The sequence below is a fragment of the Notothenia rossii genome, assembly GCF_949606895.1.
Source record: "Notothenia rossii genome assembly, chromosome: 10".
Taxonomy (NCBI): Eukaryota; Metazoa; Chordata; class Actinopteri; order Perciformes; family Nototheniidae; genus Notothenia; species Notothenia rossii.
Genome location: NC_136908.1, coordinates 22,047,734 through 22,075,439, shown reverse-complemented (window position 1 = coordinate 22,075,439; position 27,706 = coordinate 22,047,734). Strand labels below are relative to the sequence as shown.

The following is a 27,706-nucleotide window of genomic DNA, read 5'->3' as shown; positions in this document are numbered from 1 at the left end:
CAGAGTCACTATAGTGACATTCGATCTTCCGATCTGGCTGAAGGCTGTGGACATCATAAATAAGACAAATCTACCTATCATTCCGAGGTTGGGTGGATTTCACCTGCTGAAGTCCTACCTTGGATCCATTTGAAACATCATGGAGGATTCTGGACTACTGGAGCTGATCCAGCTGATCTATCCAGGGAGTACGACAGCCAACCACATCCTGGATGGAGGATGTTTTGACAAGGCAATCCGTGCTCACCTCCTCATCGATGCAGCCATCTATCAGCACATCATGAAACATGCCTTCACTGAGGAGGAACTCGGTGAAATTAGGACTTTCATAGAGAAGGTAGCTGATGGGAAGATGGGAGCCAGACACACAGATCCAGTAGTGGCACTGTTTGAACAGCGGTTTGAAGAAACCTTCAAAAGACTTGCTGAAGGAGGAAGAACGCCTGCTCTCTGGGTGCAGTACCACTACATGGTAGATGTGATCAAGGTCTTCATCAGAACTGAGCGGCTTGCAGATCACAACGGCCATCTGTGCTGCATTGTTAGCAGGATGCTGGACATCTTTGCGGCTGCAGGGCATCATCAATATGCCAAGGGTGCACGGCTGTACTGTCAACTCATGAAGCAACTTGAAACTTTGCCTGCTTACAAGGAGACATTCGAAAGTTTCACTGCCCATGGAAATCATGTCGTCCGTTACTCCAGCCATGATTGGTCCGGCACCTGGTGTGACATCTGTATCAAGCAGACATTGATGAAGTCAGCCAAGTCAGAAGGTGGACTGAGCAGAGGGAGGATGAGACACAGTGATTCTGGTCACAAGTGCTGGGTGCTCACCCTTAATCACTTCTCCAATGTCAACCAGCGCATGGAGGAAAGTGTCAAGAAACATGCTCCGCTCCACAGAGACCTTGGCAAAACACAGATGAAGAGAGATGCTGAAGCAATTGACCTTGCCCCCCAATGGTTTGAGGAGAACAACCCATTCGACCCCGATCGAGACAAGGAGTTGCTTGTGTCTTTCTCAACAGGATTCAGGAGCACAGGAGATGACCCAGTCAATGCTGAGAGAGCAGCAGAAATAGGGAGAGAGATGCAGATCAAGCTGGATGGACAGTCAGTGACATCGACCATGGAAGTGAAGTCAAAGGTACAAGCCCTGTCATCACTCAGAAAGATTCCCAAGATCAACGAGAAGAAGATACACCTTGACTCACTCAAGTTGTTCAAGCGACTGATAATTTTTGCCCAACGGGATATGACAGTTGAGACAAGCTTGGTGTATGAGCTGACTCCCTTCCCATTGTCCCTCTTCAGCAATAAAGATCAGAACATGAACAAGGCAAACAAGGCAGCCTTTTCCAAGACTAGCCTGAAGGAGTTAACTGATCCGCTTGACCTCAATAACCAATCCTGCTCCACTCTTGTAGTTGATGGCGGATGGCTTCTCTACATGGTAAACTTAAACTTGAATAGTTTTATCTGGTTTTGTATAGTGCAACACGCTTTGCATATCTTGTTCTATTTTCAGTTGCGGGCAGAAGATGCAGATGTGCTGGTGATTCTAGTACGCCATATTCCAAGCACCAGAGGCGCGGGAAGGTATTTTGAGTGGGGGTGCTGAGGTGCTGGACTCCAGTGAACACTATTACGGGCACTATAGAGCACGCACAAAAAAACTCCCCACACGCAAACACACAGCACACCCGCGACTGTTACAATGAGGGCTCGATAATCAGCTCACGGCATATAGGCAGGGGTAAAGTGCAATTTTTTACGAGTGGGGAGCGGACCTCACCTCCTCTAGGGGGGTCCGGGGGATGCTCCCCCGGGAAGATTTTTTTTAAATATTGAAATTAAAAGCATCAATCTTGTGCACTTTGAGAGCAACATTAAGAGATCTATGGATACATCTCTCAACACCCAGATGAAACACAACTGTAAGCAGATGTTCTTTTTCTTTATGGATATTTTACAAATCACTCCCCTTTCAAACTGTATTCTTGTTTTACTGCCATATAGTATTTCATAACTGTTTTTCCTTGATTCTCTTATTTTTTTTATAACTATAATGATCATATGAAGGTGTGCCGCGGAAATAATCTTTTGAATAATTTTTGACCAAACCGTTTGAGACCCACTGAGATAACTTAGACTAAAGTTAACTATCTAAACACTCAGAGAGTCCTTTAGCTCACCTGAGCCCCTCAGTCTGAGAGGAGAGCTCTCCTCCAGCTTGTTGTGGAACAAACAGCTCCGTATATCCGTTAGTGCAGCTAGCTAACCAGATGCTAACAACACGGTCCCTGCTGCTGGCACCGGTCCCTCTCTCTCTCCCCCTCTCTCACACACACTAAATGTGCTATTTCCGCACACACACAGAGCCGCGAGCTTGAATGACACAAGCACGCTTTTATTTCCATGCAACTCTCTGATTGGTCTGGTGTCTTGCCTCTGTTGCATTCACTGAACACGGGAAATTACAGTCCTGCCGTCCTTTCTAGTGTCTTGATGAGATTCACGTAAAGCACGGTTAATGTATTATATTATTGAGGTAGAATTGTCCGGGGCTACAGAAAAAACATTCGGGGCAGGCCAAAATATTATTTTACCAACAATGTGGAATTTATTGGCTACATATTACACAGATTATGCACAGCGGGAGCAGCAATAACCGTCAAATAATAATTCAGACAGGGGAGCTCCGCACCCCCTGCCTGCCGCTAGGGGGTGCTGCAGCGCCCTCAGCACCCCCCTTCCCGCGCCCATGCCAAGCACCAACCATCCACTCTTCTTCACAACATCAAAGTGCTCTTATGATGTCAGAAGGATCCGCGAAGCTCTCTCTGAAAGAGAGAGATGCTACCTGCTCTTTTGTCACGCCTTCACTGGTTGTGATACGGTTTCTGCAATAGCTGGCCATGGGAAAACAACCTTATTTGACAGGTAATAATAATAAAAAATATATATATTTCACTTTATATTTGAAACAAATCTCAAAGTGCATTTTTTTTGCAGGTTCTGTGCAGGGGACATTGATGAACACATGGACATCTTCCTTGACACACAAGCTACTAAGGATGCAGTGATACAGGCTGGTACTACCATCTTCAAGTACATTTACCATGCACCAGGTACTGCTTTGGGTGAAATTCGACACAACATGTTCTCACGGAAGGCAGCGGCAGGGCTGATCAAACCAGAAACTCTACCTCCAACAGAGGGTGCAGCTGCACAGCATTCTCTCCGTGCCTACCTACAAACCCAGGACTGGATCCTTCTGCAGAGTATGTCTCTGACCCCCAGTGACTATGGATGGACATTAGGTGTACATGGCTATGAGCCAGTCCCAACACTAGACCCCATGGCTCCTGAGGAGCTACTGCAGTTCACAAGCTGCAACTGTAACGGAGATTGCAGCAACCGGCGGTGCAGCTGCAAGAGGAATGGCGTTAAGTGCATCTCAGCATGTGGAGTCTGTAAAGGAATTTCATGCAAGAATTGTGGTCATGATGGTGGTGAGTCTGGAGAAGACTCAGAGATTAACTCCTGAAGTGATCAGCACTTGTAACTACTTGTAACTACAAATAAAGCTACTTTTGAATTTAAATATAAAAGTGGCCGTGGCCTTTTTTCAACCAAGGAATGATTTTAGTGAAAAATACATGATTGCAATCAACTCAGAATCATGAAAAAACCCTAGTTTGACCCCTCACAAGATACCCAAGGCCAAACAGAAAATCTTAGATTTTTCGAAAATCGGTATTCGGTACCTCAACTTTGAGCAGTTGTTACAAAAAAATATACAGGATTTGAACTTCAACTTTTTAATACATCTTACATACATCTTTATAAACACATTAGTGAAGAAATTGATTGGTAAGGATTTAGTTTGCAGGTTTTCATATATTTCCCTTACTACTAGATATGATTTGATGTTAGTGTTACCCAACACAATGTGTGATGTGAAAACGTTGTGATTACCCCACTTATCTCTAGCAAGTGTTTCAGGGTCTTTCTTTTTGTTTTTAAAGCAGGTAACGCCACAGTTTTTTACCCATTTTCATGGTCTCTCTAGAATTAGCGACTTGGCAATTAACATAGTGGAACATTTAACAACCGGACATTCTGCTCAGGAATTGGTGGACACCAAATTGGAGCTAAAAGACAATCAAACCATCTAATATGTGCAATAACAAGGAGGTTTGTGTTCAAGGTTACTAAATAGGTTGACATTCACAAATGTGGACTTCCTGTTGTATATACCAAACTATTCTACCACAAACTGAAAATAAACACATTCATGTATATGCAGAAAATAAAAATAAATAATAATGAAAAAAAAGGTTTCCTTTACGGTACTTGGTTGACTGGCTTTAATCCACATGGATTAACAAGACTCACAATAGAAATTGAGTTAATGACATTCTTTATCGTTATTTATGATTCACTGTTAACATTTTCAAGGTTTCAAGTTTCGAATGCCTGCTGCTTCTAGACTTAAAGCAACAACGTTGACTCTTTGAAGGAGGGGATTCTTTTAAATAAATTGTTCAAACAATGGCCTGACTTCAAATGTTAATGAGATTTTTTCAGCAGTATTTTATCGTTCTTTATTAAGTGAATTCAGGGCTTTATTCTTTAGCAATGCATATGTCTGAAAGGTCTTGTTTTTGAATCTTCTTCATCCTTCTCATGTCCTCTCTCACAATCTTCCAGAAATGGTCCGGACTGCCACTCCTTTCCCTATGGTCTCCTTGCTCTTCGTCTTCACCGCCTTCATCATCAGCAACATCGGACACATCCGGCCTCAGCGCACCATCCTCGCCTTTGTTTCCGGAATATTCTTCATACTGTCAGGTACTGTGCACACAGAAGGAAAACGTACAAACAAAATGTAAAGTGTAATAGAACATACTCCAGTCGTGTTCACACAGACCCAATATTAGAGCAGATTTTATACTCTGGTGGAACAACAGGCTCCAGGCTTTTCTTGTCACGGTTTGTTTCCATATTTTCCAATTATTCTGCTGTGTCTTGTAGTCTTTGCAAAGCAGCCTGGGAGGTAAAGCTCAGTACATAGCGGCTGGAGAATCTGTGGAGAACAAACACATTTTCTAGGAATACAAAATGCTACTTGCTCAGTGAATTCATGCCAAAAGTAAAATTGTGTGGGCTCCATCCAACTAATGGGACAGATGCCCCTCCTGTGAGGAATATATTCCTGTTTTATGGCCAATCCTCCACCAGCTGTTCCCTGAGGTTTATGATCAAGTGATAACACTCTTTTTCTTACCTCGCTTTAAATTGCAGGCTTTACAGCTTGGCATGATGATGGGAAAGACTGGTAGCAGTTTATGGTAGGGATGTAACGATATACCGAATATCGCGGTATCGCGGTAAATAAACTTCCCAATACCGTCGTGAGACTGACAAAATCTACCGCGATTTTCAAAAAAAATTAATTAAAAAGAAATATATTATTTTTTGTAAACACTTTTTTTTTTTAAACCTTTATTTAACCAGGTGGTCCCATTGAGATCATCGATCTCTTTTTCAAGAGATACCTGTCTAACATGGCAGCAAGTAGGTTACAACATGAAAATAAAACAACAGATAACACAAAAGGACATCGTATTTACAGGGCTTCATTTAAACACCTAGAGACATTGACAAGTATCAACCATATATTTATATCTCGCCCTGTCAATAAGCCTGGCGTTAGACTTTTTCGCTGTCCGTCATTTCGACAGACAGGATCATAAAATATCCGTCATAATCCCTTATTACCCGTCGGGTCTGAAAAGTTCACGATAGAGCATGCTCGTGAACTGTCAGCGGGGGGGGGGGCGGTGTTATGCCGTGTGTGCATGCACCTCGCGCGACGCGCACAGCGTAAAGCAAGACCTCCCAGACATGTATTGATCTGTACGGCAAAGTACGGTTTGGAAACTATATCATTTCCTTTTGGAGGGCATGCATAACACGGCATAACACCAGAGCCTCGCTGCGGGGAAACGTTGGTGCTGTTCCGAGTTTGTTCTAATCTGTCAAAATGACAGACTGCTTTCAGATTTTTCCGTCATTGTTAAATAAAATATTCGGTTAACGCGACCACTGCTGTCCCAGCAACATCAGTACCAAGCGAGAGAGTTTTTTCCAGAGCAGGGGATATTGTAAATGCCCAAACATCCCAGCTTATAAATACCTGGAAATGTGGACATTCTCATATTCCTAAAAACCGGTCTGATGATGCTGAGTGAGTGACTAGTGAGTTTGAGTTGAGTTACTTGAAAAACTAAAGTGAAACTTGATTTATTTTATTGCAGGGTCTAATTTTTAAATGTCCTTGTTTATTTGTGAGATGCAGTGGCATAAAGAAAATGCTTACTTTGTTTGGTAGTACTAGTAGGTACAAAAACACTGGTTTTCTTGTTCCAATCTGTTACTGTCACTTTGTTTTTGACACTTAAAAATACTGCTATCCTACAAAAATGCTGTAAAAATCAGATTTATTATTTAATAAAAAAAACTTTTCCGAGTAAAAAAATGTTTTATTGAAAAAAAATTCAGATTTTTTTTCTTCTTCCCTTTATTATTCAATATCGCGATAAATACCGTACCGTGGGCTTGTTATCGCGATATTATCGTACCGTGAGTTTTTGGTATCGTTACATCCCTAGTTTATGGTATTACTTTTGACTGCCCTGACCCCTTAATGTTGGTTGACTTGTTAAATGTATATTATTTTATGTTCTGCAGCATTTTATTTGTCTTTGTCTGTCCCTGAAGTACAGGCCAATTCATTTTCATAGTTTAATCCATAGCAAATATTCATATTTTAAACATTTTTCCTAAATGTTGTGTGTCAAAATCTAAATGTATAAAGTCACTATTAAATACATATGTAAAACAAATATGGATTACAATTTGTACATTTCCAAAATGTAATAGAGTAGAACTATAAAGAATAAAAAGCACTGTGTACTTAAGTACAGTGCTTAAGTAAATGTACTTACTTTCCCCCACTGGTTTTGTGGAATTAACACTGACCATTCAGTTTTTTTAGATTAGTAAAAAATAACATTTAAAGGTCTTTCAGAGAAGTAATTTGATAGGTTGTAGATCAAGAAACATAAAGATATAAAGATCTCATTGAAAACATGTATTCTGCACAATATGCATATTGCTGCATATCGTCTGGAAAGCCACGGGACGGTAGAAACAGGACAAAAGGTCAAGGTATGTTAAAACACGTTTGTGAAAGTAAATATGGAGTTAAAAAGCATCAGAGCAGAAGAGAAGCTAACTTGTTAAAAGTCAGAATTCTTCAAGGTTAATGAAAATGAAAGATGGAAGATTTAGACTGCACTTTTCATTTCCTTTTGCCAGCTGACAGCTTGTCAGACCTCACCTTGTTCTTGCTGCTGGCTGAACAGTGAATGGGATTTAATTCCAAATAATTGCTATCTCCCGAGGAAGCTGCAGGGCAGTAATAGTTTGATGTTTCACTGCAGGCTTTTGGTAAAAAGTTAACACTTAAAACAAGTAGTCTTGAATGAGACTTTGTAGTAAAGTTAATAATTAGGTGGTAAAAAGATTTTCAAGGTGACACCTTTTTGCCACTGCAGTTAATAGACTGGACCTCACCGCTTTAGTGCAGTCGAATTCTATTCTAGCCACGTAGCTGAAAGTATTGAGTGGAAAGTCACTGGAGGAAATGTTTGATCACACAATTCTTTTTATAGACCCTCATGGTAGTCTATATAAAAGCAGACTTCCCTTCAATGTGTTAGATTGATCAATGCTTCACAAAATCTCTCACCCCCCGCCACACTAAGCTTATAAAATATATGTTTCTTTTTGCCAATATGTTCAAATCCGCCTCAGAAATCCTTTACAAGTCATGCAGCAGGGAAATGTGCGACATTACAGCAACAAAGGTGCAGTGCAGACAAAAGTCAAAAGGAAAACAGAATGGACTTGCATATTAAATGAAAAAAAAAAACCTAATAAAAAAGTAAGCAGTAAAGTAACAGTAACTTGAAAAGTAAGTGAATAAATGAAAGTATTGAAGAAGCCGGTAACAAAGTACATTTGAATCTCAAGTGTAATTGTGAATTAAATTGACTGCACAGAGACTTGACCCTGTTGAAAACGCTTAGTATGAGCTGGAATTTGTATGTATGGCCTAAAATGAGAGATGGATGCTGTTAATGCTGAAAGGGAGCAAATCTCAGCAGCTGGTTCGAAAATCTCAGCAGCTGGTTCAAAAATCTGATAGACAGCATGAGACAGCAGAGTGGAAGAAAAATGACATGTTTAACAGGGTATAGTGTTTACGTGTCTACTTATATTCAGCCACAGGGTGTATTTAATTCCCAGCTCCCAGGAGGGCTTGCTGGAAAGAGGACTTCATTTTGAGTTTCAATTAATTTGACAGGAAAGAAGTCAGAAGTAATTTGGACTAAAAAGAGAATTTACCAAACTCTGTTGTGTAAATACCAATAAGCAGTGCTGTTAATCAAAATTCCTGTGAGCATGCCCCACATGCACGAGGAAGCATATGAATGAGTTGCACAATATATTCAGACCCGGCGCCAGAACAAATCTACAGAGAGGGCATATGATTTTCATGGGAGGGCACACAAAACCGTCATGTGCCGCGGCCAGTGGCGGCACCAGAGATTTCTTTTGGGGGTGCTGTGGGGTAGCTTGGCGTTTCATAGAGGGTGCTCAAACATGTAGGGTTTCCCATTAAGGTACCGGCACTAGTTTAATTTTCTAATGCAACAATCCCCACACATACACATACACATTATACCCGCGACTGTTACAATGAAGACTCAATAATCACTTCACCGCATATAGGTGTAAGCAGGGGTAAAGTGCTCATTTTTTAGTGGGGGGGGGAACCTAATCTCCTCTATGGGGGTCCAGGGGCATGCTCCCCCGGGAAGATTTGTTTTTTTATATTGAAGTTAAAAGCATCAATCTGGTGCACTTTGAGAGCAAAATGAAGAGATCTATCGATACATCTCTCAACACCCATTTGAAACAGAACTGTAAACAAATTTTCTATTTCTTTATGGATATTTTACAAATCACTCCCCTTTTAAACTGTACTCTTGTTTTACTGTCATATAGTATTTCATACCTGTTTTTCATTTATTACTCTTATATTACTATCTGAAATCACATACATCGTAGCATTAAAGTTCACAGTTTATAATACAAACATTTTTTTTTTATAAATAATAAAAAACGTGTTTATTGGGGGAGGGCAGGAATGTCAAATGGGAGGGCCTGGTCCTCCCTGGTCCTCCCACGGTGCCGGGTCTGAATATATTCCTGCCAATGGTTTTAATTAAACGACAGTCTGCGGTGTTAGAGTGCCAAGAAACATAGCAATTGGCCAACAAAAGGGAAGAAGAAGACTGTTACTTAGTGAACACTGATGTAAACAGTGCCGGTTGTTTTCTTAAATGTGCTAGCATGTTTTTAAAGAACCACATTTGCTATGCCTCAACACAACAAAGAAAACATTTTTTAGGGACAAAACAACAACTTTTTTAATGATTGGGTAACATAGTTGGCACACCAAACATGGTTGGAACATTTCTGACCGTATATAAAGGCCAGAAAATGCCACATTGAGCAAAATTCCATCTTCCTGTTTCACTAAGGATTGGCATTTAACCAAACTAAAGTCCTATATGTCACGACAGCAGTGGAAGCTTTCACTGAGCTTCCTGTTTAATTTCCATCAGAGTCCTTTTGTGAAGGGGAGTCAGTGAAGCCAACATTGTGACATCACTTCGTCGTGTCGCTGCAGGCAACTGGGTGACGTTGCTGTCCCTTTTCCTCGAGTGCAAGGTCGAGCGTTCAGCAGATGAGGCGGTTGTTGGGATTTTTTAAATCTCTGTAGTCTCTGAGCAGACAGGATGACATCACCTTCCTGTTTTATTCCCTTTTTTTCTCCATGAGTGAGCTTTACCTCACAGATGCTAGCTTAGCATGGTGGAGTGCTGACTTCACACCATGATGTCATGGGAATGTCCTTGAGCCAAGATGGAGAAACACACATGCATACAAAAATACACATAGGCAAACAAGAAGATTTATAATGCATATCTAGACTAACATTAGATCAATAGTTGTACACTAAAAACAGCTAAAAAGGCACATTGTTCTGTAAAGTAGAAAGACACTATAGAATATTAGTTCATATTTGATTGGTATTCCTTTTCCCATATCATTTGGCTTTATTTAATGTAACAAATTATACATACACAGTCAACTATTCTACTATAAACGCAAGTTTTCAGTAATTGTATACATGAAATCATTCATTTTCAAATGTAATATAAAACGTTTAAATACCTTTTTAATACGATAATTACGCATAGACATTTATTTCATTGTATTTTATTTCATTGTCTCAATATGATCAAAATGTTTATAGTTTAAGAAAAGTTACACAATTGACAATGCAAAAACAACTTTGGCAACAGCATGATGTGAGAAAATATTCTTATTTTTAGAAAAAGGGAAAAATGTTAATTGTCTAAAAAACATTAACCATACATTTCAACATATAGCAATTACTAAGCACTTTCAGTTGGAAACATTTTGTTATCAGAAATATTTCAGTTATGGCACAAAGAAAAAATTGAGCTCAGAAATCGATGGTTTTAACCTCTAAGAAAACAAGTACAAGTACAATGCTCCAAAACGTGTTGTATTTGCCATAAAACACAATGTTTTTTAAGGCAGCAATTCAGTTATTTCACACCCAGCAGGGGAGTTATGGAAAACAACTGAAATGACTGCTATTTCTGAATGAATTTGCAGGAAAAACTGTTTTTTCTCAGTAGGCATGTGTGTTTTTTTTGTAATGAGGAACACTGCCCATCAGTCACAGCGCACCCCGAGGTTAAAACATGGTTGCTGTGGACCAGCTGTTTTATTCCCTATTCTCGTCTCTCATGTCCTCCAGACCTTCGCTCCTCCAATTCTGTCTCTGTTATTTTCCTCTCTCTCCATTTGTGCATGTGTGTGCGTGAGCAGTTCACACACATGTGGGACCCACAGATGAGGGCTGAGATGAGCATTGAGTCACAACACTGCCATCTGATGGCCAAAGAGGAAAGTTGCAACTCTCAAATGTTTACAACGAATCTCCTGCATGTCTCCTTATGGTTTAAGCGTCCCCTGCTTTGATATGCCCTATTTTACACAGCTGTATCCCAGCAGGTTATTCTCATCAAAACCAAATGGTTCTCTGGTGATCTTTTCCTCCTGTTTGTTATAACAGTCCATTATGATGCTCCACTTCAGGTACATCCTGAAACGTTTGTGCAAGTACAATGCACACAGTCTCCTATTAGTTTTTCCTAAAGCCACACTAATAAGATAGGTCTCCTAAGCTGAAATATACATTGTAGCATATTTTATTTGATCAGAAACAGAATACCAACATGTAAAGGTTTCTCAAGTTTGTAATGGTTTATTAAAGGTTGTAATGGTTTATTAAAGGTTTTACTGGTTTATTAATGGTTTAAGGGTTCATAAGCAGTTTTATACAACATGTAAATGTGTCTCAATATTTTAATGGTTTATTAAAGGTTTGAATGGTTTATACAAGATTTCAAAACCTTTGTTCGTCCCACAGAGGGGACATTTACATTTTTTTACAGTATTAAAGCACCAAAGATAGCTTAGTATTAATTAAGAAACATGCATAGAAATATTAGAGATAAAAAGAAATTACACGAAGTCATTAATTTGTGTTAATTTAATTAAAGAAACATATATAAAGGCACATGTTTCAGTCTAGATGTGTGCCACTTTATGAGGAAAGGGCCCTTAGATTAGATACGTTGAGACATCTAGGCCTTAAACTGGTTTTAGATGGTCAGGTTAAATAAGCTCTGACTAAGCCTGTCTATAAATAATAAAACAGATATTGAAACAGATAGCCTTCTCACCTTACAGTACGTAAGGGAAGGACGTTAGACAGCTTTATATATATGTGTTGGTCTGGCATTGCGACTTGTTGTTGCACAAAACATTTTTGTGCAGGTGAAATAAAGAAGAGATTAATATTTTTCCTACAGCCACTTATACCGACATTCAATATTGTATCATACTGTATCGTAGGACAGGTATTTTAAAATACATCAACAAACGTGCAATAAATCCTAGGTCAAATATACAATAAAGAGTATTGAAAGAATCTGTCAGTAAAGTATTATTATCATGAAAGATGGTAACAAAAAATGTAGTTGAGGTAACTGCAAATTATTAGATGTTAGGTAACACCTGAAAATTGAATTGAATATTAAAAGATACCAATTGCCATGCTGTCATTGTGTAGCCTTAATAATTGTTTGGTGGCTAACATGTTGGATCTGCAGCACGGCCATTATTATTTTTGGAGCACATCAGCTCTGCAGACCCTCAGAGCCTGAGAGAAACCCTGACGCAGAGGCCTAAACTGGCTTAACACATTTTCAAATGAAAGTCTGTGTTGGCTTGGGTTTATTTACTTCATCCCTGTTTATAGTGTTGTCAGATTATCTATCAGTGATTAGTTTTTAGAGAGAAAGAGCTGTAAGGTAATTTTTTTAATGGTAGCATTTTGCGGTGTTTAGTTTCACTGCTGGAGGATTTTGGAGGTCAGCTGCTGTGGTTAGTCTCTCGACAGGCACACTGTTAATGAGGGTGTGTGTGTGACTGTCTTTGTTTATCTCTGTACCACAGCACAGCCTGTTGTTGGGGTTTTCTCAGCCTATTTACAGCACAACAAGGACACATTATCATTAGTTTTTCCAGCTACAGAGCACACACACACAAGAACAAAGAGACTGAAGGCCCATTGAAATAGGATTAGTAGAACCGGGTAACAACGGTAATGTAACATTAGCCCTGCACCGCCTGCTTTGATTTATAGTCTTTAGGGCAGTTGTAAGGGATTGAACATTAAAAAGATGTGTTATCGTAATTCCTTGTCCTCTTCCTGCTCACTCAGTTGACCACTGGCATCTCCAGTGCTCTTATAAGGTTTGTCTTTAGCATTCAATAATCTTTACTCAGAAAAATGCACATGCAACACACATTCAAAAAAGAGGCTTTGAGTGTTCCTGCAGTGATTTGTAATCTTCTCTTTGACCTCCAGGGGGTAGCTTTCGGAAAAAGACAAAATCAATAGGAAACTGAATTATTAATTAATATAATTTAAGTCGAAAAGACAACCAGGTCTATTGAATTCAGTTGAAATGGCCTTATTATCTCTCGTACACTTGGAGTTAACTTGTTAAATTAGGAAAAGCACAGGGGTAAATAAAACAAATTAGCCATGGCTCATTAAGTGTCCCAGTGAGCCATGTCAGGGAGTTATCACACTGCCAGAGCCCTGGATGCAGTCAGCATTAATGTTATTGATTCAGCTCTGCTTTACCTGCTTTGACAAGTTGCCGCTGTTAAATGGGCTGATGGCCCAGGTATATGGAGAACTACTTCCTTATCCAACTGCATGCTAAGGGGTTTGCCAAAGTAGAAATCAATGTACCTCATCTGTCCCTGATGTTTTGTTTGATTGGAACACTGTTGTGTCTCGTCAAATGTGTTAGTTATCTTGATGTATTATGTCTGTCATTTTCACGTTTTTTCACTTCTGGTCATGTCTGTTTATTTAGGTTCTTCATAGTCAGTCTCTGTGTTTATTGTCATGTCTCATTTTCCATTTCCTGTTTTATTTTGTACTTACCTCTTGTCTTTCATTTCAGGCCCTGTTTCTTCCCCCCCTTGTGTGTTGTTCCCACCATCATCAGTGTCTGCCCCGCCCCTGATTGTTTCCACCTGTTCCCACTCACCTCATGTTTAATTAGTCCTATCTCTCCCCTGTCCTGGGTCAGTTCGTCTTGTTTGTTTCTCCGAATGGTCGTGCCAAGCCCCAGCTCAGAAAGGATCGCTTTCACTAGTGATGGCGAGATGAAGCCTTATGAAGCTTTGAAGCTTTCCGGCCAATTGGTTCACAAAAGGGTTCATCTCATGAGGCTTCATCATGGGCTTCATTTGAACACAAACCCCCCTGTTGGTCAAAGTGTGTAAAACAGGCAGATTGGACATCTCAACAGTGTGCTCTATCTCATACCGAGTTCCCAATGAGTAAAGCCTTAGAATAACTCTAAACAATGAACATTAAATCATATTTTCATGTTAAACATTTATTTATTTATTCCAGTTTAATGATTGTGATTGAAAAGCGTAAAGAGGCTGGTAAACATTACAAAGAGGGATTTGTATTCCTTAATAATATTCATAAACTTAACCATTTTGTAGCCTGAGAAAGGCTAAACCATATCAAAGAATACATTTATTAACTACATTATCTCATTTAGCTGTAGCTTTTATAAACAACCAAAAGACTTATTGACCAGTCGTTGAACCAGGGACCCTGCGGTTGTGAGTCGACTGCTTTCTAGCTGAGCCACAGCCCACACACTGAATCCATCTGAAAACACTGAATCGTATTTATTCATGTTTTTATTCCTACATTTATTTATGCTTTTATTTATTTATACTTATGACATGTTCCGACCTCTATATAAGTGAGGGTCTGAGCTCTCTTAATTCCATCGTGTCACCGGGCCCGGGTATAGGAGGGGTAATATCGTTCTTATTATACATCCATGGGTAATATGCATGGATGTATAATAACAAGTTTTTTCCTCCTTGTGAGCGCCTTTTGTAATTTCCAGTACCTACTCTTTTAAGAGGGATTACCTGATCTGTGAAATTAAACTTACGTTTTTTTTACATTCAAGACTTTGTCTCTGGGTCGTGCATTTGGGTTCATCAGTTTGTGTCGAGATCCTGACAAAAACCGTCTCTCATGAGCTCTTAAGATTCAGTAAGTGCAGATAGAGTATATGTAAGGTGAATAGAAGATATGGTTATTCCGTGTATTAGTCAGGTGGTTGATTTATATGACAGTTAGTCACCTGCCAGGGGATAGTCAGGTGAATCCCAGTGGCAATCGGCAACATCTGGGTCTGAAGCAAGCCAACGCCGGAAGAGACTTGAACCTACATTATTTTTAATGGTCAGCAGGAGGCGATTCTCATGGTTGCAAAAAGAAGTCGGATTGTGTCAACAAGAAAATTACCCTACTTCTAACCTGATTTATTCACCTCAGTAAACATTTTGCTGTTGATTTTATAATCTCCATCACTTGTTTTAATTATTCTTCAGTAGAGCATGATGTTCATTTTGTAAATCATAGTCATATACTGTAAAGAGGAAAAATAGACAATAAAGCGATAATGCTTTAGGGCTTCTCTACCTTATTACTGACCGGTCACTAACACAGGGTTGTCCTGTCTGGTTGCTCTCTGTCTTTAATGCTTTTCATTTTGCTCATCTAGTATTTGCACCTAATAAGAAATATTCTGTTACATTTCGGTGGCTTAAAATGGTTTTGTTCAGTTGTACTTTGTTCCTACCTCCCGTATCACTGCTGGTTCAGACAACCAATAGTATTCCAAAGCGAGGTTTCAGAGCTATTGTCCACAAACCAATGTGTGATGTCACAGTGTATTTGATATAGTCTATCGTCAGTAAAATCAGCACCATGTAAGCGCTTGTGTTAAAGCCTTTTACAAGAGATTATGGTTTCATCCTCAAATCGGTTGGTGCGGTATCTGTAAACTCTGTATTTGTAGTAATAACAGTATCAATAATGAATGTGTGTGTGCAGGTCTCAGTCTGGTGGTTGGCCTGGTGTTATATATCTCCAGTATTAATGACGAGGTGATGAACCGACCCAGAGAGCCGGAGCAGTTCTTCCACTACCGCTACGGCTGGTCCTTCGCCTTCGCTGCCTCCTCCTTCCTGCTGAAAGAGGTAATCAGATAACCACACACACTCAAACACACACACTCAGATTTTCAAGTAAACACTCAATGAGCAGTTCACGGTGACAATACTGATGCTTCACATTCACTGACGCTATGTAACTGACAAAAGAGATCATATGCACGCATACAGACACACACGCAGATTGTTTGGAATTCAGCGTGGATGTGGACCAACCACTGCTTAGCAACACAGACTCAAGCATGTGCACAAACACAGACTTACAAATTGCTTGTAGCTTGCTGTGATGCAGATTATTTGACACACACACACACACTTGTGTGCCTGCGTAGGAGCCCATCGCCCTGCCTGCATCAATATTCATAAATGTTAATAGCTTGAATACTTGAGGGCAGCAGCTCTGTCGAGCACAGCTCCATTATGCATCAGAATATTCCTCGCTGGGGGGGGGGGGCTCTGCAACTCCTTCTTCTCCGTCCTTCATCCTCATCTCCTAGCTCCTCACTTATATCTTCCTTTTTTCCCACCATTTCTCTCTAAGTCCTCTACTTTTATCTTGTCTCTTTAATCTTCAGTTCTGTAATCCTCTGTTGTCCCTTACCCTCTCTTTTCTTCTTCTCTTATCGCGTCCCCTTCTCTTTGTGTTGTGGTTTAGTTCCCCTGTTACCTTATTTCTCTCCCACTTCATTTGCAGCCTCTCTCGCCCATCTCCCCTTAACCTTTTTTTTCCTCTTTTATCTGATCTCCTGTCTATTTTCTTCTTTCTCCTTTCATATATGCATTCCCTTATTTTCATTATTTCCCCACTCCCCATTTTCTTTCCTGAATGTACATGTTCATTTTGTCCCCTCTTATCTTCTATGTTGTCCCTTTTCCATCCTCTCTTCTCTCCTCTTCCTTGTCTGTCACGGTTTGTGAAACAAGCAGGACCCAAATGCAGATATAAACTGAAACTTCCTTTATTTCAAGGCTATGAGATATGTGTACAATGACAAAAACAGAACACTCACCGCAGAACTAGTCAGGGAACAAGACGAACCGACCAAGACAGACAGACAACCCAGAACTTAAATACACACAAGACTCAATCACACAACAAGACACAGGTGAGGAGGGAGGAGAAAACACAGGGGCCCAGGTGAACATATTCAGACAATTAGACACACCAGGGAAACTAATGACAAGAGGAAAAACACAGGTGAAAGGACCAGACAATAACCCAAAGGAAAAAATGACATGGAAAACAGCAAAAACACCCAAACCTAAAAAGCTATAAACGTGACATAACATGAGAATCGTGACATAACCCCCCCCTCAAGGGACGGATTCCAGACGTCCCAAAAAAACAAAAATCCAGCAGGGTGGGTGGAGGGGGTCTGGAGGACGGGTCTCGGGCGAACGGCCCGGGGGCAAGGCAGAGTTCAAAAAAGGGGAATTCGGGCGGACGGCCCGGGGGCAAGGCAGAGTCCATGGAGGGAATCTCGGGCGGACGGCCCGGGGGCAAGGCAGAGTCCGAGGAGGGGTGAAGACCAGACAGCTCCGGAGGCCGGTCAGGAGCCAGTGTCGGCAAGATCCCCCATGGAAGAGGACACAGGACCGGCAGGACCCCCGGCAGGAGAGCAGTCGGCGGAATCCCCAACGCGACAGGACATGGAGTTGGCAGGACCCCCAGCGGAAGAGTAGTCGGCGGGACCTCCAACGTGGCAGGACATGGAGTTGGCAGGACCCCCGGCAGAAGGGCAGTCTGCGGGACCTCCAACGGCTCAGGACATGGAGTTGGCAGGACCCCCGGCAGAAGAGCAGTCTGCGGGACCTCCAACGGCTCAGGACATGGGGTTGGCAGGACCCCCAGCAGAAGAGTAGTCTGCGGGACCTCCAACGGGACACGACATGGAGTTGGCAGGCCCCCCGGCAGAAGAGTAGTCTGCGGGACCTCCAACGGCACAGGACATGGGGTTGGCAGGACCCCCGGCAGAAGAGTAGTCTGCGGGACCTCCAACGGGACCAGACATGGAGTTGGCAGGACCCTCGGCAGAAGAGTAGTCTGCGGGACCTCCAACGTGACAAGACATGGAGTTGGCAGGACCCCCGGCAGAAGAGTAGTCTGCGGGACCTCCAACGGGACCAGACATGGAGTTGGCAGGACCCTCGGCAGAAGCGCAGTCTGCGGGACCTCCAACGGCTCAGGACATGGGGTTGGCAGGACCCCCGGCAGGAGGGCAGTCTGCGGGACCTCCAACAACACTTGAGTGGGTTGGTTCGCCAACAGAACCCGGGGAGTTGGCGTCGGAGGGACAGCCAACAGGAGACGAGGTGCTGGAGTCGGCCGGTATGCCGACAGGACTCGGGGAGCTGGCGTCGGACGGACAGCCATCAGGACAAGGGGAGCTGGCGTCGGATGGACAGCCAACCGGAGACGAGGTGCTGGAGTCGGCCGGTACGCCGACAGGACTCGGGGAGCTGGCGTCGGCCGATGAGTCAGCAGGTGACGAGGAGCCGGAGTCGGGACCATGGTTACTGGAGCCGGCACTGAAGCCGGGACCATGGCTGTAAGGTCCGGTTCTGGAGCCAGAAACATGGCTGTAAGGTCCGGTTCTGGAGCCGGAAACATGGCTGTGTGGGCCGGCTCTGGAGCCGGAAACATGGCTGTGTGGGCCGGCTCTGGAGCCGGAAACATGGCTGTGTGGGCCGGCACTGGAGCCGGAAACATGGCTGTAAGGTCCGGTTCTGGAGCCGGAAACATGGCTGTAAGGTCCGGTTCTGGAGCCGGAACCATGGCTCTTGGGGCTTGAGCTGCCTGCTTGGCCTTGCGACTCCTCCTCTTAGCAGCCGCCTGAATACTCCGTGGACCTCCATAAGCCAGACGAGTTCCAGAATATGACTCCTGGACAGGAGCAGGAACTGGGGCAGAAGCACGGGCTGACTGCAGACGGAAACCACCGAGGCGTATGGTGCCAGGTTGTGAATTGGGAGGCCGGGAGCTAGCATGCCTGGGGCTAGCAGGCCGGGAATCACACACAGGGAGGATCTTTGAAATCCAGCCAGGTAAGAACTTCACCATACCTGGTTTCTCTCTAGCCATCTGGCGCGCTTCCGACAACACAGCCTCCCGCTGCTGAACTCCGGGTGCTCTCTTCCATCTATCCGAGCAGTTAGCCAAAAAAAAGGAAACATTTAATAATTCCGACTCGAACGGATCTGATGGGCCCATTTCTTGGTCGGTTCGTACTGTCACGGTTTGTGAAACAAGCAGGACCCAAATGCAGATATAAACTGAAACTTCCTTTATTTCAAGGCTATGATATATATGTACAATGACAAAAACAGAACACTCACCGCAGAACTAGTCAGGGAACAAGACAAACCGACCAAGACAGACAGACAACCCAGAACTTAAATACACACAAGACTCAATCACACAACAAGACACAGGTGAGGAGGGAGGAGAAAACACAGGGGCCCAGGTGAACATAATCAGACAATTAGACACACCAGGGAAACTAATGACAAGAGGAAAACACAGGGAAAAGGACCAGACAATAACCCAAAGGAAAAAATTACATGGAAAACAGCAAAAACACCCAAACCTACAAAACTATAAACGTGACATAACATGAGAATCGTGACATTGTCTCTTTGTATTTGTCATCTATCTTTTCTCTTTCTCTTATTTTCAGTTCTTTCACTATTCCAATCATCTCCTCTCCCTGTTTTTATTCTTGTATCGCCTCCATCTCTTTATCCTCTTACCTTCGGTTATCCTTTTGTCTTATCCTCCTCTCTTCTCTTTCATTCTTTAATCCTCCATTATCCTTTCCCTTCTCAAATCACCTCAGTTTTTCCATTCTTCCTCCCCTCATTTTATTTTCTCCTTCTGTTGTCACTCAAACACACACTTTTTAGGCACACACACACACACACACACACACACACACACACACACACACACACACACACACACACACACACACACACACACACACACACACACACACACACACACACACACACACACACACACACACACACACACAGGCTAATTCTGAATTTTTCAAGTGATGATTTGCGTCAGGGAATTGTGTGAGAAGTTTGGATCTCTTTTTGATTCACTCATGTTTAAGGCCCTATTCTTTTGGGGGTTTCCCTTTCCTGTAGTAGGTTATATAGGTTTTTGCCTTTAATATCCACGTATGTTGCTTCTTAATATGCTGTCAATATTCTAATAAACATCATAAAAGATTAAACCACAGAGCAGAACAATAATTGTTTTGGAAAATGTGAAGGGCCTACAGTTAGAGTAATACACTATGAGAGGGATACAGCCACATATAACATTCAGTGCATGAACAGGAACATACAATCAGTAATAAAGCAAGAAGGCACAGGGACTCATAATCCTCTTAACCTGGTGGAAATGTTTATTTATTTTTAGATACATTTGTGTTTTCCTTCCACAAAGTTGGTGGTGGCTGTGGCGAAAGATGCAATTTGAGAAAAGGATGGATGCAGCACCACACTAACCCTATAACCCTAACCCAGTTGTGCTAATTTGTACAGCGTTATCAGGGTCTAGCTCCTAAAAGCAGGAAGCTACATTTTCCAAGGTGCACCTAATTAGCTTTTTCCAGTCTTTTGAAAAGGTCAATGTTGAGTTTGGTCTTTACTCGGAACACAAACATAAGTTTTCTGGGTAAAAGTCCTGTGTTTGTTTGATCCACCCCAACATCCTCATTACGACTTTTGCAGACTTATAATAAAAAAAAAACATCAAAAACAAATGTCCCCCAAAACATTTTTTGGTGTTTTTCAGGTTAAGTACTCATTAGGAGTAACTCCACAAAACAAAATGTGTACTACAGGACATACAGGATATGATATTGCAATAACTCTAGTATCTTTGTGTTTCTCTATGTGTCGCAGGGGGCAGGAGTCATGTCAGTCTATCTCTTCATGAAGCGTTACGCTGAGGAGGAGCTGTATCGGCCTCACCCCGCCCTCTACCGACCCCGTATGTCTGAATGCAGCGACTACAGTGGCCAGTTCCTCCACCCAGACTCCTGGCCCCCCCCCCAGCGGGGCCGCAGCGCTTCCGAGGTCTCCTCCGACATCTCCATCCAGCTCAACCAGACTCCACCTTCAAAGTCGCAACCCAAGGGGGGCAGCAGCTCCCAGCAGACGCCCTCTTCCTCTGGGCCTTCATCAGCTGCCAGCTACCAGCACCAGCCGGCCTCCTCCTCCTCCACTTCCTCCTCCTACCCACACCCCCTCCATCTGGCCGCCACCTCCACCCTACCCAGAGCATCCCATGGCCACCCTCAGTCCCATCCCCACCCCAGCGGACCCCCACCCCAGTCCCTGCCGATGGGGGTGCCACCATCAGCCGTGCCTCCTCCGCGCTATCACGCGCACATGCGAATGAGTGCCTCGCCATGCTAGGCTACTTAAACAAAACACAACTGGGGGGGGGGGGGGGGGGGGGTAGATTGGTTATAACTCTCACACACCACACACACACAAACACAATTCCTCTATCTACAAAATGTGTGGGAGGAAAGATGCAGCAGAGTGGTTGAAGGAGGGAGGTTTAGGGAGATCAAATAGAGGAAAGAAAAAAGAGGGGAGGAGGGGAGGAGAAGCAGGTGGGTGGAGGGATGACTCACTGCTGCTGCTCAGCCCGAGACGAAGACAGAACTTTAAACACGCTGGGAGGGAAAACGGGAGGGGATACGATGATTAGTAGCAACAAGACATTTGTGAGGTTTCTGACGGGTACATACTGTACATCATCAGGGCCGTGATACCCTGGGTGAAGCAGCACAGGAAACAGGAAGCTGAATCTTTTCCACAACTCTGGCCATTCACTAAAAGAACAAACATGTGAAATAAGGTATCTGGCTAAAAATGTATTATCCTTTCATCAAACAAGGAATAAGGATGCCTCCTTTAAAAAGATTTTAAGAAAATGGATCAAATATCTTTTTGGAATGTCATCGACATGGTTGGGAAGGTTACTATGTTACATCTTCATTACCTTTGACCACTTTCTTAACAAATAATGAAACCATAAGAGCAACCACTGTAAAACACTGACTTGTAATTCCAAACAAGACTACAGTGATATGGATGTTGATTATGATAAGGAGTACAGGTGATGGATAAAAAGACAATTCAGAGTGATATTGGTTCAGTTTACTGTGAATGTAAAAATAACGGAACCCCAGAATATTTTCAAATTAGGGCTATCAGCGATGAAATGCCTAGTTGTTCATTATGCATGTTAATTAATCCCAAATTAATAACATATTAGCCATTTACAATAAAACTTAACTAAAGAAAAATCAATATATTATATACAATATTCATGTCAACATTGAAGTGGACATATAAAAGATAAATTTTCTTTCTAACAACCATATTTCAAGATGGCATTTGAACACATAAGAACCACATTGTGATTGACCTTTACCCAATTTTAAAATGTTTGATCTCGATCACACCATTATGTTACTTAATGCACCTTGCTGCTGTCTGTTGACATTAGCTGTAGCTGTTGGCCAAGCAGTAGTGTAGCATTACGACTCCATTATTATGTGTCATCGGCTAGTTAACTGCTAGCAGCTAACGTGAATTAGCTCTCCTCCTGCCAATAACAACACAGATGTGTTTTTTATAATGTAGCATTATCAGGGATTCTTTCCCAGTATTGCTTCCCAACCGTGTTCATGAAGAACTGACTGATATGATAAAGAATGTCTATATTATAATAATCCGTAGTTCATACAGTATCACAAATATTATATACACAATCGGAGGTAAACTGTATATGCATAGAGATTTACACTTTAACTGTATAGAAAGTATTCTTCCCCCTCATGCTGAAACAAAAACGTAATCCCGTACCATGAGGTGTATATATTAAAGTATGTTTTAGGTGTTTTAGCTATTACATTTTTATAAGCTGTATTTTAAGAGAGAAGCTTCGGGAGTGAATGTTTAAATGTTGATGGATGAAACTGAGAGACTTTCTAAAGTGCCGATTGAGGTTGGAAATGTTCCTCGGTCGCGTCAGCAGGAATCTGCAACGTTAGCATTGACTGAACAAGAGGCTGTCCGTGATCATCCTGGTTTCAATCAAAATGGCTGCCTTGGAGATGCTGTTGCCATGGAAGTGATTTCTTAGGTATGTAGATATTGGTATTTGAAACCAGAACTCTTAAAGCCAGGTTCAGAAATGGAAACCGACTCTTCCTGGTTTTATTTATGATAATATAAGGTTTATATTAAGAACTAGATAGTACAGATATGGCAATTTGATGAACACATGCGTACATGGGAGGCAAACTGAAAACCTGAGACAGATGGCTTTGCATTTCAATGTACCTCCTGGTTTAATCTATTATTCATATAAGTAGCTCAGTCTCAATTTATTGGAGTCTACATCTTTTCACTAATATTTGTTGGGTCCAGACAATTCCTTATCAAGTGTATTTCAGAGATGAAGGTTTCATCTGTCTTGTGATAGAGGAAAGACTATTGTACCATTTGAATGGAAATACCTGGGAATTGTCTCAGCCACTGTAAACTACCCAACATCTTAGCCAAATTGATATTCCAAAAAGTCCCAGGTAAAATAATACTTCGCCTTTTTTTTCCAACGGCTTTCAATAACCCATATTTAAGTTTTATGCTATGGCATGTCATCGTTAAAAATTGAAGGGAGGAGGTTGGAAATGTCAAAATCCAGTTTTTGATAGATTGTGACAGAATGATTTACTTAACTGAATACTGAATCAATTACTACTGTTTCAAGTCAAGATCCACTTGCTCGCCTGTTCTGAAGTTTTGACCCAATCTCAAGGCCCTCATCAGGAAATCAATATGAAATGTGCATATGTTGAGTGGCATTTTTTGGGGAACATTTAGGATTTTCAGTTTGACTCCCATTGAAGTTTTCATGTTGCACAGTGAATTAAAGTGAAACACTTAAGAAGTTCTTGTTTTTGTAGCATATTAACAATCATGCCCAGCATAGGGCATTATTTGTAGCCTTTTTAGACCTACGCGGAAAAATGTTATGCTTACATCCTGTGGTACTGTTAAGAGAAGAACAATGTATCAAATGAACTGCTGTGTTAGCATCTGTTATGAATATTTGCTTTGTGGAAAATAAATAGGAAATAACTTAGCCGATGAGTATGAGAGCTTTTGCTGATGTTTTGCGATGTTTCTTTTTAATTGCCAAAGCTGAGCATTCATGCTGTGTAGTGAGCACACACACAAGCACACACACACACACACACACACACACACACACACACACACACACACACACACACACACACACACACACACACACACACACACACACACACACACACACACACACATTTATGTAGCTGACTTCTGAGGAGTTGTTTTCTCAGATATAAAAATCAGAACCAACAGTGTTTCTGAGGACATCACAGCAGAGACGTACAGTTTTGATGCTGTGAGCCGCTTTCTCAAATGTTTACTTCCTTTACTTCCAGATCCCTAACTGTGATCATGGTGTAAATATTCATACTGAACACACATTACACAGTCTACCTAAGACGTGTTGACATTATCAAGGTAAAGAAATGTTTAAAGTTTACATGTTGAGTCCAATGACATTTGACTGACTCAATACTGGTCAAAAACCGATCTTAAGATTAATGTGACTTTAATTGTTTATTTTTCATAATTTTTGCAAACATGCTATATGCAGGAGTGTGATTTTTATCTGCCAGCAGTGTTTTGCTAAGTTCAAACCAATAAAGCTTGCCTGGTTCCAGACTCTTATGTATTTGTTTATTATAGTTCATTCAACACACTTGAGAAATATGCATTTGTTACAAGTGCTGAATTCTGTTCTATATGAAATGGCAGCGTTATTGCTGATTACAAATGTTTATCTGAATTCATCTTGGAGAAAACAGCAGACACACTACATTTCTAGTTTAATTTCATATTTCCTCCAAGTGATTTATTTTCAAGAATTTTGCATACTTTCTTTGACAAGTTTTACAAAATGGATTGTGGGGGACATACAGTACTTCTGATCTGTTTAATTGTCTTTAAATAATTAGGATCCATTTGATTAACATTGGTGATTTAAATCCATTTCTTGGTTAAGAGACCACTTAGAGAAATGTATCAGTGTCACAGTATGGTAGTTCCTTAAAGATTTACAAACACTGATCCAGATTCATTTTGACTCGTTATTTGTATCTTATTCAAAATTCCTTTTTTAAACTACAATGCGAACAGAAACTAAAAGACTTAATATGTAGTGATTCATTTTCAATGTTATATGTTGAATCATTGAATATGTTAACGAACCTCTGATTACATGGAGTGTATGTCATGCTGTATGAATGTAGTAGGGATAAAACAAAGTATAGGTTACAGAATGAGTCACAGATTGCTGAGCTCAAAGACAATACATATACTAAAATCAGGCCTGTAAATGAAATGCATTATTATTAATGTCAGCCTTTGCATAACACATTTGCTTACTAAAGGTCAACCTTTGTGTTTGTATGCATGAATATTAAGTGATACTGAATCATTATTGTTCATTTTATATGACAAAAAATACCAATAGCACTCATAGGCCCTTTCACATTTCACTAATTTCCCTCCTCGACTCCCCTCCTCGACTCCTATCCTCGTGTCTTAGTCCCGCCCATAGGAGATGCGAGCGGAGGTGTCAAGGAGGGGAACCGAGAAGAGAGGAGGGGAAGCAGCAGGCGGTTAGAGAAATGAGAACTCCCCTCCTCTGAGCGGTCATTTTAAAGAGACGCCCATTAATGATGACAGGAGGCACAGCAGCCCTCTGTCTGATGGACAGATGTGTTCATGACGACTTATATATTTACTTTTAATTCATTCACAGTGCGGTATAATGAGACAATAATAATATTTATAAATATATACCATTTCAGAATCAAACAAGTATGAGAGCACTCTCATAATAACGTAACACTATCAGAGTCTGGATATATTCCCCCCCCCCGCCCAATCTCATCTCCCATAACATAACACTATACATTTACAGCCACTATAGCCCTTTCTCATTTCACTAATTTCCCCTCCTCGAATCCTCGACTCCTCGGTCCTCCGGTAGGGACCCGGAAATGGATTTCAGCGCGCCATGTTGAAGGACATGTCATTTCTCTAAATGCACTTTGAGGACCGAGGATCGAGCATCGAGTTGGCTCTCTGGAGGAGTTATAATCAAGGATACACTGATGGGTCCTTCACGCCAAGAAGGTTGCACAGCCACGGCCACGGATACAGCGTCACTTGTGGAGCTAGATGGCAATGAGGCAGGTGAGCTATCGTTAGCCTCCGGCTCCCGTTGCGCGTCAACATTGCTAATTTCGTCAGTTTAGCTGTTACATCTCCTTGTTCTCTCTTGTCCTTTCTCTTTTGAGCGCCGCTCTTGTGCTTTGGTTTGCTGTACATTATATATATATATATAAATGCAAGCTATTATATTTTTATAATGCTGCTGAACTTGCTGCTGCTAGCTACAGTACAGTACAGGTTGATAAACGGTTCGCTCGTCAAGCAAGGTATCACATGACATGAAAAAGAGCAAGGTCATTGGACAGACAAATTACAAATTCATTTAGGTTGCTTGGTTACTTTGAAGACTGCGTGAACCGGTCAATGCCATTGGGTCCCCAACACATTTTATTTTTTTGCATGGGCCCCTGGCCGGCTCTGGGCCCCAGTGCGTTGCACCGGCGGCACCGTTGATAGTTACGCCACTGACACTGTACCACACGCACCTACACACTGTACCACACACACATGGCCGTATCCACCATTGAGGTCACCGAGGTCCGGACCTCGGTCATTTTTTCCGAGCTGTGTATTTAACAAAACTTGTGAAATAATTGCATTAAACAGGGTATTTTGTAGTACTTCCATTTACTGCCGATGGGGGCGCATGACTACGTAGCCTCGATGAAAGCAAACAGAAGAAGACGACATGTATCAACACCAGACACGTGCACACATAGACATCAAAGTGGGCTTGAGCCCCTGCCCTTTTTCTTCCTCCAGAGAAAGTGCCCTTTTTATGGGGTGCTTTTTTTTTTTCAATAAATTAATATATATATCTACTGCTGTTTGCGCACAGTTTCCCTTTCCAAAAATATATTGATTGAATACAAAATAAACATATCAGGTCGGGAGATTAGATGATGCGAAGTCCCGATGCTCTCTACCCTCCCTCCCTCCACGTCTTGCGCACAGCGGTGCGGACAGTCATCGGCAGTCACTTCAGACAGACAGGTAGCAGCACCTCCCACCTTTCAGTCCCATGTTATGCCGGCTTTTCTTGGCTTGTTTGAAGGTGAGTGGTGATAAACAAATCACTAAGCTGCCAGTGCCTCGAGTTTACAGCTAATTAGCCAGAAGACAAAAACAAATATTGTTAGGCTAACTAAGGTAGGCAGCTAATGGATAAGTTAGCTCAAGGTTTAGTTAAGGCAACGTATCATGGGCATACAGGCTAATGTACTAAAGGGAGACACTACAGGTGAATGCAGTAAAATGTGTATATCTAATAACGTCATCACAATCGCCACATTGATATGCAAATTAGGCGTTAACTAGACCTAATTAAAATGCGCAAATGTGCATGCAGTTAAGGCATTGCAGGTGAAAAGGATCAAAAGAAAAAAAACATAGCACCTCACAACTTCCCCAGATAGTTACTTACGTCAAGTCAGTATTTCCCCCTGAAATGTTGTTTAAATATGCAGATTAGCTTTATATCTATAGATGAATT

At 41.7% G+C, this 27,706-nt stretch overlaps 1 protein-coding gene and 1 long non-coding RNA gene across 2 annotated transcripts in view; both read left to right on the top strand.

Moving 5' to 3' along the window:
* Window positions 1–24,696, top strand: part of LOC307022338 (voltage-dependent calcium channel gamma-7 subunit-like) — a 30,585-nt gene extending 5,889 nt beyond the window's left edge. Inside the window, exons 2-4 of the mRNA XM_079655095.1 lie at window positions 4,720–4,860; window positions 15,764–15,909; window positions 20,803–24,696. Of these exons, the coding sequence (XP_079511221.1) occupies window positions 4,722–4,860; window positions 15,764–15,909; window positions 20,803–21,318 (801 nt within the window). The 5' untranslated portion in view covers window positions 4,720–4,721 and the 3' untranslated portion in view covers window positions 21,319–24,696. The remainder of the gene's footprint in view (window positions 1–4,719; window positions 4,861–15,763; window positions 15,910–20,802) is intronic.
* Window positions 1–27,706, top strand: part of LOC307022339 — a 165,336-nt gene that overhangs the window by 111,781 nt on the left and 25,849 nt on the right. The gene's annotated exons all lie outside the window — the stretch shown is intronic.